Source organism: Equus caballus, unplaced genomic scaffold (genome assembly GCF_041296265.1).
Source record: "Equus caballus isolate H_3958 breed thoroughbred unplaced genomic scaffold, TB-T2T haplotype2-0000791, whole genome shotgun sequence".
NCBI lineage: Eukaryota > Metazoa > Chordata > Mammalia > Perissodactyla > Equidae > Equus > Equus caballus.
Window position 1 is genome coordinate 18,866 of NW_027222000.1, and position 15,770 is coordinate 34,635.

At 58.6% G+C, this 15,770-nt stretch overlaps 1 protein-coding gene across 1 annotated transcript; it reads left to right on the plus strand.

The window, feature by feature from the left end:
• Window positions 1-686: 686 nt before the first annotated feature.
• On the plus strand, window positions 687-11,464 carry LOC138922400 (ral guanine nucleotide dissociation stimulator-like). Its single transcript, XM_070259087.1, has 14 exons — window positions 687-1,666; window positions 2,105-2,221; window positions 3,086-3,276; window positions 4,729-4,841; window positions 4,975-5,336; window positions 6,119-6,334; window positions 6,694-6,797; window positions 7,275-7,341; window positions 8,872-8,925; window positions 9,344-9,418; window positions 9,983-10,015; window positions 10,381-10,502; window positions 10,709-10,812; window positions 11,138-11,464. The coding sequence occupies exons 1-14, from the start codon at window positions 1,532-1,534 to the stop codon at window positions 11,293-11,295; spliced, it is 1,851 nt and encodes a 616-aa protein (XP_070115188.1). The 5' UTR covers window positions 687-1,531; the 3' UTR covers window positions 11,296-11,464.
• The last annotated feature ends 4,306 nt before the right edge of the window (window positions 11,465-15,770 follow it).

Consider the following 15,770-nt stretch of genomic DNA (forward strand, 5'->3'; position numbering starts at 1 on the left):
CTGTGACCAGAAGGACAAGACTGAGCCACGCCTGCGTAGGTCCGGGAACAGGGAGTCGGGGGAAAGGCGCTGTTGGTGCTGAGACTCTGGGGCAGAAGTGAGCGTGAGCAGAGGAGGTCAGAAAGCTGCCCAGGCGGCTGGAGGGAGCCTGAGAAGCAACAGGAGCTGCGGCAGGGGCGGCGGTTAATGGGGCCAGACCGGGGAACCCGGTAGTCTGCGTTCATTTGGGTTTCTCTCTCACAACACTGCTCCCAAAAGTTGCACCTCTGAAGTACGAATATTGAACTTCTCCCGGTTTCCGTGGTCTAGGCATTGGGCACGGCTTAGCTGGGAGCCTCTGCCTCCAGGTCTCCGTGAAGCAGGACCTTCAGTCTCAACTGAGGCTAGACTAGGGGAGGATTTGCTCCCAAGTCACTCACACGGGTGGTGTCAGGAGTCATTGGGACTGAGAGTCTGAGTCTCCATGTGACTGTTGGCTGGGCGCTCCCTCAGATCTCGCCTCCCTTGGCCTCTACATAGGGCAACTGAAATCATCGCCACTTGCTATCTCATTTCCAGAAATGTGACAGAGAGAGAGCGCAAGAGATGGAAACAGAGGGGGAGATAAAGGGAGGGAACTCAGGAAAGCAAGCAAGAGGGAAGTGACAGAGTTTTTGTAATTAAAACTTGGATGTGACATTCCATCAGCTGGGCTGTATTCTATTGCTCAGAAACCAGTTACTCAGGATGTAGTGGTTCCACAAGGATGTGCACAGCAGGAGGGAGGGAGCGCTGGGAGCCTTGGTGGAGGCTGCCCACCACATAGGCCGACAATGAGGCGCTTGGGTCTGGTTCTACGGCCAACAGGAGACTGGGAAAGGTTGAATGCTAGTGAATGACAATATCTGAATTTCCTCGAACTTCCAACCCTTGAAGGTGCAGAGACCTGACAAGGAGCCCCCAAGGGGCAGGGACTTTTCCCAAATCACACGGCTGGAATCCAGGCCTGTTTGGAGAGGTATTCCCGACTGCATCCACCCCTTCTTGTAATTCTTCCACCTCTAAGTTCGGGGACCAGACCCAGGCGGCACCACCTCCCAGATATGGGAGGCGTTATCACATGTCCACCCGAAGACGTCCCTGGGAATGTGTTTCTAGCGCCATCCCATCGTGCAGGTTGGGAGACTGGGGAGGCCCTGAGAGGCACAGTGGCTTTTCCAGGACACAGAACTGCTAGGAAAAAGGAGATCCGAACTGGGCGCTCTCTCTTCAAAGCTGGGGCGCTGGTTCCGATCCCAAGGAGCTGTGGGGAGGGCTGTGATGGAACTTTCTGTACAGCTCGGGAGATGACACGGGCAAGGAGGGTGAGCGGTCAACAGCCCCGAGGGGGCTTTGGGTGGGTCTGATGGAGGGAAGGGCCCCCCATCCTGGAACCTTGGAGACATGACCTCACTTCCTTGGCGACCGACCCCAACAGAGCTTAGAACTCTGGTCACCAGGCAGCCATTTTGTACACATAGCCCATTTGACCAGAGACACTCGACACAGGAGGATGTGTTCGTGTATCCCCTCTTTGCGAGGCTCTGGCGCACAGAGAGCCAACAATGACAGTCTTCTCCAGCGCTGTCGACATTGGCTGAGACCGCACCTCCAAGACCTCAGGCCATTCGGAAGAAGGAACCCTCAGGTAACACAAGGCAGCCCAGGGCGGGCCACTCCGGGTCAGGCCACAAGTGTGATCCCACCCTCCCATGCGGGCAGCCCCACACCCCTTGACCCTTATTGTGTGTGTGTGTTGGCGGGCATGGAGTGACGGAAGGCAGGGATGAGCGTGGAGCTACCCTGGACGGGAGCAGACGGTTAGGGCTTGGAAGCCTGGCGGTATGTCGTGTTCATATCCCGGGTGGTGGCTGGCAGGATGGAAGGTGAGTGCTGGGAGCCAAGCCGCCCTACCCGTAGGTGAATCCCAAGCCCGTGAGGTGTCATCTCATTCGCTCCCTGTCTGGAGGTCTATGCGGATGCCCCTCTGTCTGTGCTCGGTGTGCGGGAGAGTTTTCCCCCTGTGGGCAAGTGCAGGCAGGCCCCTGCTACCTGCCGCCGCGGCCACCGGACGCTGTCTTTGCAGAGCTCCACCCAGGAGATGGTCCAGGAGCTGGCGCATGGGTCCTACGGCTCCATCTCCCTGGACAGGGGGCAAGTGCAGCAGACCACCGACCTTGCCCGGGGCTGGACTGAGGGGAGAGTGAGTGACACCCGGGGCCCTGAGATCACCGGGGTGTGTCCACAATCCAGAGTCAAATCTGGAGCCCTCCCCTGGACCCGCCCAGGGCTTTCCCACTGGAGTGTCCCAAGGGCCCAGTCCCAAAGGAATCTGGACTTCCACGCCTCCTCACCAGCTACCTAGGAGGGTGGGAAGTCGCTCTTTCCTAACCCTAGGCGGAGTAGACAAAACACTGATGTTTGCGCTTCACACTCGGCCAGGGGCATCTTTGAAATCTGCCATTTTCTGAATCTGAAACCTCTGTAACGAGGGTCTCAAACCTCCCTTTCGTGTAAAAGAAAGAAAAACCAGCGTCCTTTCTTGTAGTCAGCCAGATCCTCACAGCGTCTGTCTGCCCGTGCACTGTCTCCCGACTGGGGAGGGCTGAGGTTCCCACCAGACATTTCCCTTCATGTCAGGAGCACATGAAGCCTCAGGTGGGGGAGCGGGGGAGTCCTGCAGCCCTGGCTTAGGGCGGTTCTCAGTTCCGACGCACAGGACCCTGAGCAGCCACTTGGCAGCCCGAAGCTTCCGTCCTCTCATCTCTAGAATGGGGATGTTTGTGTTGGATTCGCTGGTCAGTGCTCTTAATGCACGCTTTGGTGCGGGGCGGTCTGTCCTTGCCAAGCCAGCCAAGTGTCCTGAGGAACTCATCGTATAATCCTCCCCCCGCCCAAACTCAAATTGGACTTTTCAAGCCTGGAAACCGGTTGGCTGTGGGCAATCCTGTCCCTCCTCTGCACACATCCCTGAGGGGCTCACAGTTCCTGGGGGACCTCCAGACCTTGACTTCCTGGAGGTTCACGCTGGTGCTGGTGACTCTGTGTCCTTCCTCATCTCACCCAGCGCGGAGAGTCACTCGGGCAGCGGAATGAGGCCTGCAGGATGCGGGCCCTCCAGGCAGGCCTGCTGGAGAGGCTGCCGCCGTCCATAGGACCAGCCTTGGCGCCTCGAAACATGGCCAACGTCACCACCATCGTGTTTGACTGCGCGGCTGTCCTCACCTCCCACGGGGTCCTGGACCACCTACTTGCTACGTGAGTGCCCAGCCCCTCCTCAGCACAGTGGTGACTCTGCCCACTGCCAGCTGTGTGTCTTGGAAACGGCCCTCCATCTCTCTGAGCTTCGATTGCTCCTCTGCAAAGTGGAGTGGGAGAGGATAAACTTCATCGGGTTCTGGTGGGCACGAATGGGATGAGCCACGGCAGGTGCTTCCCTGGGGCCTGGCTCTACAGAAGGGGCTGAGAGACGTGCCGTGGTTGTTCCTGGTTATTCTTTCCCTCTCCCCGATGAAGAGCAGTCTGCTCCCCCATCGCTGGGATGGGGCCTTTCTGAGTTTGCAAAGGCACACGGAAAGCACTCTGGCAGGGAGTGTGGGATTCCATGCAGCTGGTCGTGGGGCGGGTCCTTGGAGTAGCCAAGGAGGGGTCTCCGGGGCCGCAGAGGGGCCCCAGGCCCACTCAGCTACCGGGGATGCTTCTGGTTGGAGTTCATTCGAGAACACTGTATATTAAGCACCTGTGACATGCGGGAGCTTTAGAGACACTTGGCACAACGCAGTGAATGAAGCAGACACAGCCCCTGGACCCCCGCAGCAGCCTGAGACTCAGATAGTCACACACCATATCATCCACAGATCCTGTCCCCCGCCTGTCCCAGGGGATGCCCTCCTATGCTCCTTTACGACTGGAGGCCTCTTCCCACGTTCTCATGCATGATGGACCCCAGCGCCAACTAAAGACCTGAGTGTTCTTTGAGTGCCAGACGAGGGCCTCCTGTCTCCACAGAACAGGGCTGGGGGAGAACAAGAGGACAGAGGACTGTGGCTGGGGCGGGCCCGGCACAACTCTGATCTCACTCATCTTTTGATTCCTCTGGGAGGGCTGAGGTCTGATGGCTTCTACTGCAAGGGGATAGGAGTGAAAGAGAGCTGTGGGTGGGGTCCCAGAGCCCCTGGGAACCAGAGGGGAGGCTGGCTTGAGCTGTTCCCTGGCGACCCATCCCCACCACAGTCCCGTCTCCCTCCGCTTCCCCTTCTCCATAGCCACCCCTTCTGACCACCACCAGCAGGCCCAGAAGAGAAGGGGTGTTAGCGAGCCGCTCACACATCGGCCTCAGTCCTCAGTCCACTTGCACAAGGGCGTGGAGGGCTGGGCTGGACTGTGTCCAGCCTCTTTGCGAGAAGAGTGGCAGTGGGAAGAAGAGACTCACACAAACCCCGTGTTCCACCTGCTGGATGAGCAGGCCTGCCACTGCCAGGATGGCCACACAGGAGTCAGCGCCGGGGTGGGACTCCCCCCTGGTGGAAAGGGGCAGGCACAGGGCCCAGACCCAAAGCAGGGTGCCTTGGGAGGACAGTGTGGAAGCGACGGCCAGGCCTCTGGCTCTGTGGCCCAACTGCTTCCGCCCAGTACCGCGTCTTCTATGGTGGGAACCTGGCTGGACCCAATGCAGGATTTCTGGGAGCCCACGCCCTTTCCCTCTTTCAGGATGCGGCTGGCCTCTCTGCGTGTCATCTGGCCTGGGTCGCACCTGGGAGGCCCTGCCTACCTTCCCCAGGTCCAGCTGCAACATCTGGGGCCCAGGAGGGCAGAGCTGGAAGGTGAGGGCACAGCAGTCTGGGAAGACTGTCTGCGGTGGGGTTCACGGGCTGGGGTTCCCTTCAAGACAGCGGAGTCTCTCCTGTCTTGTAAAGTCGGGTACGTAGGTGAAACTTTCTCTTTCTCCCGCTGCAGCGCCAGTTCCAGAGCTCCTGCCGGCTCTAGAGCCAGAGCAAGGGCCAGCTCCGGGGCCAGAGGCAGCTCCAGCTGTAGTTCCACCGTCCGCGCCGGAGCTGGAGGCGGCCTCACCACCAGCAGCCTCACCTCCAGCAGCCTCACCTCCATCGGCCTCTCCAGGGCCGGAGCGAGCGCCATCAGCTTCAGCCCCAGTGCCAGCTTCTGAGCTGGAGCAAGATGCGCCATTGACTTTTGGACGATCTCTGCCTCCAGCTGCCGAAGTCACCGCAGAAGCGAGCGCCGAGCTGAGAGAGGAGAGGCCTAAGCTGCTGGACTTCCCTCCGAAGCTGGTGGCCGAGCAGCTGACCCGGATGGATGCGGTGAGCAGCGGGGCTCTTGGGCTAGGTGGGGCCCGCCTTGGTGGGCCATCAGCTGCCCCAGACCTCCTGTTCCCTCAGCCGCAATCCAACGATGTGGGTGCAAGTCACAGCTCCCCCACTTACCCACCGGGTGACCTGGGCCACCTTCTGGCCCCCAAGTCCTTGCTGTCCCCACATGGACAGTAGAGAGCACACCAAGGGCGGGCACCTGCTGGGCAGAGTGGCTGTGCGGATGGATGAGGTCGAACAGAGAGGAAGCGGGGCAGAGAATAGCCCTCTGGTGGGGGAGGGAAGCTCACTGGAGTGCTGCCAAGTCCTGGGTCACTCACCCATCGGCCCAGGAGGCCTCAACAGCCTCCGTACTTATTAGACACCTAGTGCGTCCTTACCGACATGGAAGACAGGCAAACAAAGCCCATGGTTGTTGCTGCCTCGGGGGAACGTGCAGCTGAAAGGGGAGTGGGACCAGGGGGTGATGAGAACGGGTGGAAGATGCCCCTTGAGATGGGCAGGTGTGAGCCGTGTTCTGGTGCTTGGGGGAAGCAAGACTGGGCTGCGAGCCAATGGGACTTCTCTTCCCCGCCCCTATTGGGTCCTCGGTCATCCTGCGCTGGGCGGCCTCAGCGGACACAGACAAAACCCAGAGACTCCCAGAAGCTTCAGGCCACCTCCTCAGGTTCCTGAGCTGCAGCTGACCAGTGCCTCCTGCCTGGGGCTGCGGGGGCCTGCAGACTCTGAGCTCGGGTGTGGCAGGGTCAGGTGACAGTCCCCATCCTCCCCAGGAGCTGTTCAAGAAGGTGGAGCCCCGCCACTGCCTGGGTTTTGTGTGGTGCCAGCGGCCCAATGGGAGCAAGGAGTACCTGGCTCCCACGGTTCGGGCCACTATCAACCAGTTTCTTCACGTGTCCGGCTGCGTCATCACGACGTGCCTTGGGGACCTCAGCATGACGGCCCAGGACAGGGCCAGAGTCGTCGAGCTGTGGATTCAGGTGGCCAAGGTCAGTAGCGGCAGGGCCCAGGGAGCCCCTCCCTGGAGTCAGGGGGACTGCCCCTTCTCCTCTCGCAGCTTTCAGCCTTGAAGTCGGTGGTCTGGGCCTCGGCAAAGTCCTAGGCCCCTTGCTGCCAAGGGCCTGCTGACCTTGAGTGCTGGTCCCAGTGGTGGGAAGCTCCCTTCCCGCCCTGGGTTGAGCTAAAATCTTCCTGCCCGCGAGCGTTACTCATCAGCTCCCAGGTGTGCCCTCCCTCGCTTCCCTGGGCATCTGCCTCATCCAGGACAGCAGAAGCCCACGAGGGGACACAAGCCAGAGGAAGCAGGGCTCCAGCCCGCCGTCGCAGCTCATTCCCTTCCCTTCCTCAGGAGTGCCGAGTCCTTGGAAATTATGCGTCCCTGCGTGCCATCGTGTCTGCTCTGCAGAGCCCCTCCATCAGCCGTCTGCAAAAGACATGGGGACGAGTTGCCAGGTGGGTAGGCCGTGCTCCATCCAAGCACCACCAGGGCGGACCAGACATCCCCCGTGCGACTGCCATGGACCCCTCATTCAGCTAGGACCATCTGGGAGGCAGCGGACCCTAGGGATGGGGACTGGCCTCCTTGCTCGGGTCTCTGAGACTCTCTGAGACCCTAGGCAGTGGCTCCCCCCTTGTCACATCCTGGATTGAGCCACACTGGAGATTTCCAAGGGTGTACTTCGCAGCAACGGAGCCCTCATCGGCAACCAACGCTGTTAGAAACAATGTGCTCAGTCGGAGTGGGAATGGAGGCCCCAGGTGACCGCAGGAGAGCCTCCACCCGAGTCCCACGGTGACCTCAGAGCTCCGAAGAACCCGGGGAAAACCCTCGTCCAGGCCCCAGGCCCTTTGAACCTTCCGGGTTCTCAGCCAAAGGCATTTCGCCTTCAACCGCCCCGGGTTTTCTTTCCTCCTTTCCTCTCCCCTCAGGAAGAGCTCTCGAAAGTTGAAGAGGTTCATCAAAGACCAGTGGGTGAGCAGGAGGCAGCTGGTGAAGGTAAGACGGAGGCTGCACATCTGGAAGGAGGGGGAGCGAGAGGGGAGGGGACCCGGCAGGATGAGCTTTGGTTCTCCTGTCACGTGAAGTTGGTCAGGAAAAGATGGACAGGAAGAGGGATGTGCTAGCTCCATGGGCAGGTGGGGGCAGTTTGGGACAGGAGGCCAGGGGCATGGGATAGAATGGTGCGGGCTGGACTGTTCCAGGAGGCTGAGGACCTGGCAGAAGGTGCCGGTGTCTGGCTTCCATGCTGCTCCATCAGCTGCCCTGCATCTTCCTCCTGGCCACTGGCTGGAGCGAGTGGGCGGGCTTCCTTTCTTCCGAAGTCAGCCCAGTCTGTGCTCAGGAAGCCAGGGCCCCACTGCTCCTTCTGTCTTCACTGTGCCTCGCAAGAAGGGCACCCTGCCTGCCTGAGGGATGGGCACTGCCGGATCCCACGGGCCGGGGGCACTCAGGGGCTTCCCAGCCTTGGGACGGACACTGGACCTGGGACAGATCTGTGTCCCCTCGGTGACTCCCCACTCTGGCCCCTAAAGTGGGCGCTGCAGACAGTCCCAGTGGGATGCTCACCCAGGTCCTTGTTGGCGATGACATGTGCCCCGGAGGGCAAGGGCAAGTGCCCAGGGAACTGATGGCTTCTTCAGGGATCCTTCCCGCCCAGACGTCAGAAGTTTCCTCGTAAAACAGAAAGGAAATGCCACCCCGCAGTGCCCTGGTCGCCCCCTCCCCTGCTAGTCAGACGTGGCATTCGGGGTCCCCATCCTGAGCGGATGAAGAAAGAATTCTGTGCAGGGGAACTCCCTGAGGGGATCCTAGGGAGCTGAGGGCTTTAGCAAGGCCTTGGCCTCGGCCTGGGATCAGAGACTCCTGGGCGTTGGGGCTGGCAGAAGCCACTTGACCAGGCCTCCTGAGACACCTCATCTCCCTCCATCCGTGGCTCGGCCCAGCTGGGGGCCCGAACACAGCCTGAGAGTCCCGAGGACAGCACTGTGGTCAGCGGCTGGGCAGAGGGTGGTGTGAAGGCAGAGGAGACAGGGCCTGTGGCTGGGAGGGGGAGCAGCCTCTCCTCTGGGGCCCCCTGAGCAAGTCCCTGCCCCTGTGTGGGCCTTGGTCTCCTCATCTGGGAGCCAGAGGGAGATGAGCCGTGGTGCAGGCCTCACAGTGGGTGCCGAGGCTCAAGGGTGGGGAGGAATGTGGGGAGCTTGGACCTGGCTCCAAAGGCAGGCTTGAGCGGAGAGCAGTGATGACGGTCAGATGACGCTTGGGCCTCAGGAGACTGTGGGAGGCAGACAGAGTTCGTCAAACCTTCCAGACGAGGTAACAGGTTCAGGGAGGCCTGGGCGGGCCCAAGGTCACACAGGAGTGAGTGTTGGAGCTGGGATGGCTCTGGAATCAGAGCACCCTGGAGGCGGGAGCCGCAGGGGCACCAGGTGACTGGGGCCACATGTCCAGGGTCCCCGATCTGGGAGGGGTCTGGGAGGACACTTGGAGGGGAGCGTCGGCTCACTGGCCCTGTCAACACCCTGGCAGGAGGCGACCTCTATGTTGACCAGCCTGGAGACGGGCCCCACAGGTGCCCAGAAGGTAAGGGTGCCTGTGGAGGAGGGGCCCAGGAGTCGCAGGAGAGGGGACTCCCCTTCCTAGCCGGAGGTCTCTACCAGCAGAGAGGGAGCCTTTCTCCTCCAGCCCTGCTCCTGGTGCCACAGACCTGAAATGCCTGCATTGGAAGTGACCAGGAGGAGGCCTGGAACGGATGGGCGCACAACGGATTTGGGACAGGGAGGGGCGGGGACCACGTACCCTGGGTTTTGCCAGAGCCGGCTGCTGGGAGGTGCCTGGAGGAGTTTGGGGTTCCTGGAGGAGAGAAGAGGAGGAAATTGGGGGGAGGCCGCCTAGGTGGGTAGCTTGGGCTGGGCAGGAGGCTGGGGTGAGGAGTGGAGGAGAGGTCTTTGACGGCTCCTGAGAGCGGGATCTCATCACCGTCTCCACCCCGCTGGCACAGGGGCTCATCCCCTTCCTTGGCACATTCCTCAATTACCTACTGCTGCTGGACACCAACATGGAGGATTACCTGGAGGTGAGTGAGCCTGGAGGTGGGGCTGGGGATCAGGATTCGGAGATTTGGGAGGAGAGACTTGCACTGAGGCCTGAGCTCACAACCCTTGGCAGAGTCCTCTCGTGAGGGCCTCACAGCCACCCCGGGAGCTGGGTGTCATGGCCATCTTAGTGATGAGTGAATATAGGATCCAGGTGAGCCGCCAGTCCAGGCTGCCTGACTGCGGAGCTGCTGGAGGGTGTGTCTGAGCTGGACTCAGCCTCTCCCTCAGGCCCCGCCCCTGCAGGGAGTGAAGCCAGGCCCCTCCAAGGCAGGAAGCACACGAGTGGCTGAGCATCCCTTCCTGCCTGAGGCCTCAGTCTGTCTGTCTGTCAGAGAGGGCTGTCTTAGAATGTCCCTGAGCCATAGCCCCGTGGCCTCCTTGCTCTGGAGCTCAGAGTCTTGCCCGGGACCCATTCCCGTTTCTGGTAGCGCCTGCTCCCTGGTCGACCCTGCTGGTAGTGCAACCTGAGAAAGGGTGGAGACGGGGGCTAGCTATGGGCTAAGGGGGCTGTTGCTCATGGGCTTTGGCTCTCTGCCTTCCAGGGAAATGAGATCAATTTTGAGAAAAGGAGTGAGGTGAGCAGCTGTGGCCTCCCCGTGCGGAGGGTGGGGCTGTGGCAATCAGAGACTCCTCCGGGGAAGACCTTCTCTGGCCCGATGCCTTGGGCCTTGCTTTCCTTGGGAGAGTTCGGCACCCAGAGCTGGGAAAGCCGTCCCATTGGTGCGTGGGGGAAGGGGCTGGCACCAAGGACACCTTCCTGCAGGAGGAGCTATTTCAAGCCAACTGTGAGAACGAGCAAGTCCTGCACGGAATTGGAGGGAAGGAGGGTTCCCATGTGGGCCAAGACCCCAGACCAGCTCCTTGACCCTCTTCTCACCTGTCTGAGTCCCCAGCACGGTCCCCCACCCAGGCCCCGTCTGCATCATGTCCTTTCTCCCAGGAATTCAAAGTCACTGAGCAGATCTTCCTGCTCCAGGAGGCAGTCCATCTTTACCACATTGAGGCTGAGGAGCGATTTGGGGCCTGGTTCGAGGCCATGGAGCCCCTCAGCGAGGATGAGAGGTGAGGCGGGGCAGGAGTTGGTGAGGGCAAGGCGGACTCTCTCTGATGGCCAGCTCCAGGGAGCCCGTGCCCGTGGCTTCCGGGTCAGTCCCGGGGCTTGTCGCATGGTCACCCGTGGGGCCCTGGGACTCCAACTGCTGGCCCTCTCTGGGAGGGTCACCTGAGGTGTGGCTCCCGGTAGCTGAAAAGTCCCCTCTGTCCTTTAGCTACAGCCTGTCCTGCCACCTGGAGCCCCCACAGGAGAGGGCCGGCAAGATGCGCCGGTTTTTCCTGCCCAAGAAGAACCGCGCGTCTCTCAGCTCAGGGCTCGGTGAGTGTCCAGACAGGCAGGGACTGAAGCCAGGGGCTCCGGAAAGCTTCGGGCTAAGCACGGGCCTAGGGAGATGGACAGCCGGCACGGGGATCCCAGCTCCACTGCTGACCAGGCCTGTGAGGGACAATTCCCTTGACCTTTGTGGGACTCAGCTTCCTCTTCTGTGAAATGGGTGAAGCGAAATGCCAGCTCCCATGTCAGGGACAATGGGGTAGTGTTGACTGAACACTCAGGACAAGGTTTGGAGCAGAATGCAGTGGGGCTGAGGTGTTGGGCTGGGATACTGGTGTGACCCCCCCAATCATCAGTGTCTTCTCTTCAGTCACCAGACCCCTGACGCAGAACCCAGCAACAGTGGCAGATCCCGGTCCTTCCAACAGCTCGAGTGCAGCCTGCTCTTCAGCGGCGGGGACGCGGCTGGGAAACACGCGGGGCCCCAGGCCGGCTCCTCCCATGCTGATGGGGAGAAGAACATTCTAAGCCTTTTCCTGGGAGCCCTGGAGCCCAAGAGGGAGGGGACGACCTCACCCCACAGGCCTGGCAGCTCCACCCCAGCGCCTGTTTACCACTTGGGAAGGGGCCGTATTTCTTTCGTGTTAATAGTTAGTACTAGTTTTGAATTTGATGTTAAAATCCTGTTTCTGTTCCAGCCTGCGAGTCACGGTCTGGTTCTTTCCCCTCCTGTGCTCGTGTCAAGGAGACACAGACTCTCGCGTTCCTCCTGGAATGAAGAAATCTTGCAGGGTCTCGGCTTATTGTATGTGAGAGAAGGGAGAAGGGCCAGGCCCCTCCCTGGATACTGAGGGACACCTCCGCGCCCCCCCTTACTCAGAGGACGGCTTCATTTCAGTGTGGTTCACGTGGGCCAGGAGCAGAGACAGCACCCAGAGCTCCTGGCATTTAGAGGGTGGAGGTACTTTCACAGGCAGAGCAACAACCACTGGAATGCGGGTGTCTTTAAAATGGCACGGGCCAGCACCACGACCTGCCCCAGGACAGTGGCTGCTTTTCCACCCCTTTGGAGGAGAGGCCACGTTTTCGGCTTCTCTTGTGGAGGTTCCTCTTCACCAGATGTTAGGAACTTGTCGTTTTCTAATGAGGCTCTGGACAGCAGCAGCTCTAAGTGCAGAGAACGATGTAAAAGCTCAAAACGTGCATGTGGAGGGTCAAGGCCGGAGAAGGTCATGTGCAGATGGACTAAGGGCAGGCAGGACCCTCCCTCCCCCGGCCCCTCTGGGGGCTCCATGTTCACCCTTCACCTGGATTGGAATCCTCTGGGATCCTGGTCCACGGCTCTGAATTCCTTTCCCTGCAAGTTTGGTATCCAGGGGGACAGATCTGTGATGCAGCTTTGAAGGCTACATCTGGGCATCCTTCCCGACGCATCACTGCTCCTTGTCCACCAGGATTTCCTGCCTCCGTGCACTTCCTTCTGCAATTCTTGGAAGGGCAGAAATTCCCTCGAATGCCTCGGCCTCTCTGTCCCGTACCTCGTGGCCACTCCTCCCTGGCAGGGTCTGACGGATCACGGGTGGAGTCTGCTTTGCAAACATTAGATACCCTAATCCTGGCCAAAGAATGACCTATACTCTCCCTCGCTGCCCAGGGTGACATCTGGGCCCCTGTGGTTCTGAGGTGTGTGGTCTCAGGCAATCACCTGTTCACACACTCAGGCATGTTGTTTCTGACTCATCCTAACGGGGCAGGAGGACCTGAGCCTATAAACCATGCAGCCCCTCGGAGGGCTGTGTTCTCTTGCCCAGCCTTATGCTCCGTTTATGGTGTGGGTGTGAACCTTTCCCGTTGGAAGCTTTCAGAGATGAGTCGTGAGAGGAGGGTGGTTGAGGGGTCCAGCAGGGAACGCAAGCAAACGGATGACGGGTAAACACAGCCTGACAAAATTAAAACACTTAAATGGTTCCAGTCTGGTGGTGAGCAGACACTGCTCCGAGCTCACTCCAAGAACCCACCCGGTGACCAGGAGCTAGAGGGTTACCACCTGGCATTTTGAACGCCCACCCCCCCCACCCCACCCCGGGAAAGACCCTGTAAGACTAGGACCACAGGAAGTGCTTGGCCCTTCTGAGTTCTCCCCTCCTTTCTGATGGCTGCAAGTGTCACCCAGACACACAGCAGCGTGAACCCTGCCAGGGAGGCCTCCTCAGTACGGCCAGCAGCTGAGGAGAAATGCTGGTTCCCAGCAGCCCAGGCCCTTCTTGGTATGGCACAGCCATCCAGGAAGGTGACTTTCTAAATGGAAGCCGGAGCCGGCTGTACCTTCCCGCCACAGAGAAAGAGAAGTGCCAAGTCCCAAGGCTAGTGCAGGCCCAGGAGGAAGACACCGTGTCCAAGGGGTTTCCCTCACAGGGCCGTGAGGCTCCTGAGAGCCGACCCTTTGGTTGCAGCGCTTTGTTTGTCATGAGCCTACCAGACGGCAGAGGACAATAACTCGCTGCCTCTTTGGGCTTCCAATGGCCAAAAATGAACTGATCGCCAGCAAAAAGAGGCCCACATGTGCAGCACCTGTATCTCATCAGTCTTTATGTTACTTTGATATAAATTTTAGAGAGAGAGCTATATATATATGTTCACTCACACACAAATATATCATGCACTCTAACTTATTCCAAACAGAATCAAGAAATAATACTCATACTCCTCAAATGCACGGTTTTGCAGCTGGTTCCCTCTCGGTAGCTGGTATTTATAAGCACCTTCTTCCAGGACCCATTTCATCTTCCCTTCGCCCTCCACAAACCCCGCGGCTGGTCATGGTGCTCTGCCTGGTTAGGGGACCATAACCTGCCTTCCTGAAGGGTCTGGGTCATGGCAGTCCTACCTGGATTGGATTCTGCTCATTCCCTGGGGACTTCAAGCCCAGGACGTGCTAGCCCACAAAACGCGGTCAGGAATCTCCTGAAGTCCACACGTGGGCTTCCTCCTCTCCAGGCTGAGGAGCAGAGGGAAGCCCGAGTCCCAGAGGAACACGAGGGCTCCAGACAGTGTCTGCTTTGCATGTCAAGATGGAGAAAACTCAGGGGAAACTCTGAGGGTGAAGCAAGGCAGTCCGTTGTCATCATTCTCTGCACTGAATCCACCCAGACGGTTCCAGCAGAGGCTCCACAACAAGCAGCCCCAAGCACCCAGGCGGGAGGCCGGCTGCGCTGTCCTGCCTGGGCTTGCCCAGTACATGCATGGTCTACATATTTTGCAAATGACCACAGCTGAAGATGCCCAAGGGCTAAGATTCACCCTGAGCTAACATCCATTGCCAATCTTCCTCGGTTTTTTTTTTTTTTTTCGCTTGAGGAAGACTAGCCTTGGGCTAAGATCTGTGCCCATCTTCCTCTATTTAACACGTGGGATGTCTGCCACAGCATGGCCCGATAAGCGGTGTGAATGTCCACAACCGTGACCCGAACGTGCCAATGCCGGGCCTCCAAAGTGGAGTGGGCCAGTTTAAGCCCTGCGCCACCCTAGGTTATTTTAACACATCACTCTCAGAAACTGATAAATCTGTCACGTGAAGGTAAGCAATTCTAAAGAGGATTTCCATAATACTGCAAGCTCCATCCCTCCAATAGACAATCAAGTCCTAACAAGCAGCGGTTTATTGTCACGTTGCTGATGCCGGAAAAGGTCTCTGTTGACAGCACGATCCCTCAAAGGCCTTGTCCATTTCTGTGAATCCAATTTCCAGCACATAGAGATCTAAAGATTGAGGCAAATGTGGTCTTTCCTCCTTGCAACTCTGAATTAACATGCAATAAAGAGCAGAAAAATGGAGACCTGGAAGCAGACCTCTTATTTGAGAACAGAGATATACCAGCGCTTTTGAAATGATCTTTGGAGTCTACCGGAGTATTGCACAGAAGGAATGATCCATTCCGACTAGGTAGGTTTTACTGTGTCGCTGTGAGGGCGACAACGGAATCATCCCGCGAATCGGTAACTCTCTGTGACTTTCAAGCGCAGATAAATAATATACTTCGGAAAGGAAAATGCGAGAGCACCGTGAAACGGAAAGCCCTCCTTGCTCTACTCAGCTGAAATCCAGTCTCTCCTCCACAAGAAATCCCTGTCTATGCTTCCTACGTCCCACAGAGGAGTTTAATAAAAGAAAAGGATTGGTATGTCTTGAAGTTGCAAGAGCTCAAGCAAGAAAACGTGGGACCCTTCAAGGAGACGTCAGTGAAGTGCCGGGCTCCATCTCAGGGGCACCAGCGTCTCCTCTCTTTCCTGGTGCTGTCAGCACATCCTTCTTGGGCGCTCACTTTCTCTGCCTGGCTGCTGAGCCTGTCCACAATCGCTCTCTCCCGCCCTCTTCCCCGTCCCCTCCTGTTTGCTCAGATCTTCCACAGTCACCAGCAATTGTTGGCCGTGGAGCTATGGGATGCCCAGACCAGTTCCCAGAATCATCTCTGCCAAATCTGAGGAAGGGCAGGGGTGTGTATGGGACTGGACGGGGCACCCCATGCGAGCGCACCCCGCAGGAATTCACCTCTGCTGCAAGGTGCAATTTTGCAAGGCTACGGCAAGTTCCAAAGGGCTTGCCACTTCTCTCCTGCCAGCAGACCTGTTGGGGCTGGTGCCACGTGCTCTCCCAGTGACCCCTCACTGCTGGGTGGGATGGCATTCTAGTAACTGGCCTTCTGAATATGTAACTGCGCATCCTCAAAGAGATGGGAATTCTTAATCCGGGCTTTGGTTTGGGTTGATTCCCACGATCACGCAGCTTCCTCTGCGAAGACTTGACCATCATCACTTCTTTTCCTCTCGTCCTGTAAAAGTAATCATGAAACTGGACCCAAATGAGAAATGAAGCATGGCTTCTTAGGACAATTATCTCAGTTTCCCTGTACTTCCACCCTTCCTCTCTCCCTCTGGAGCTCTTCTGACCTGTGTCCCAGGACATCGTCAAGCAGATTTGGGTCAAGGACAGAAAGCTCAAGGTC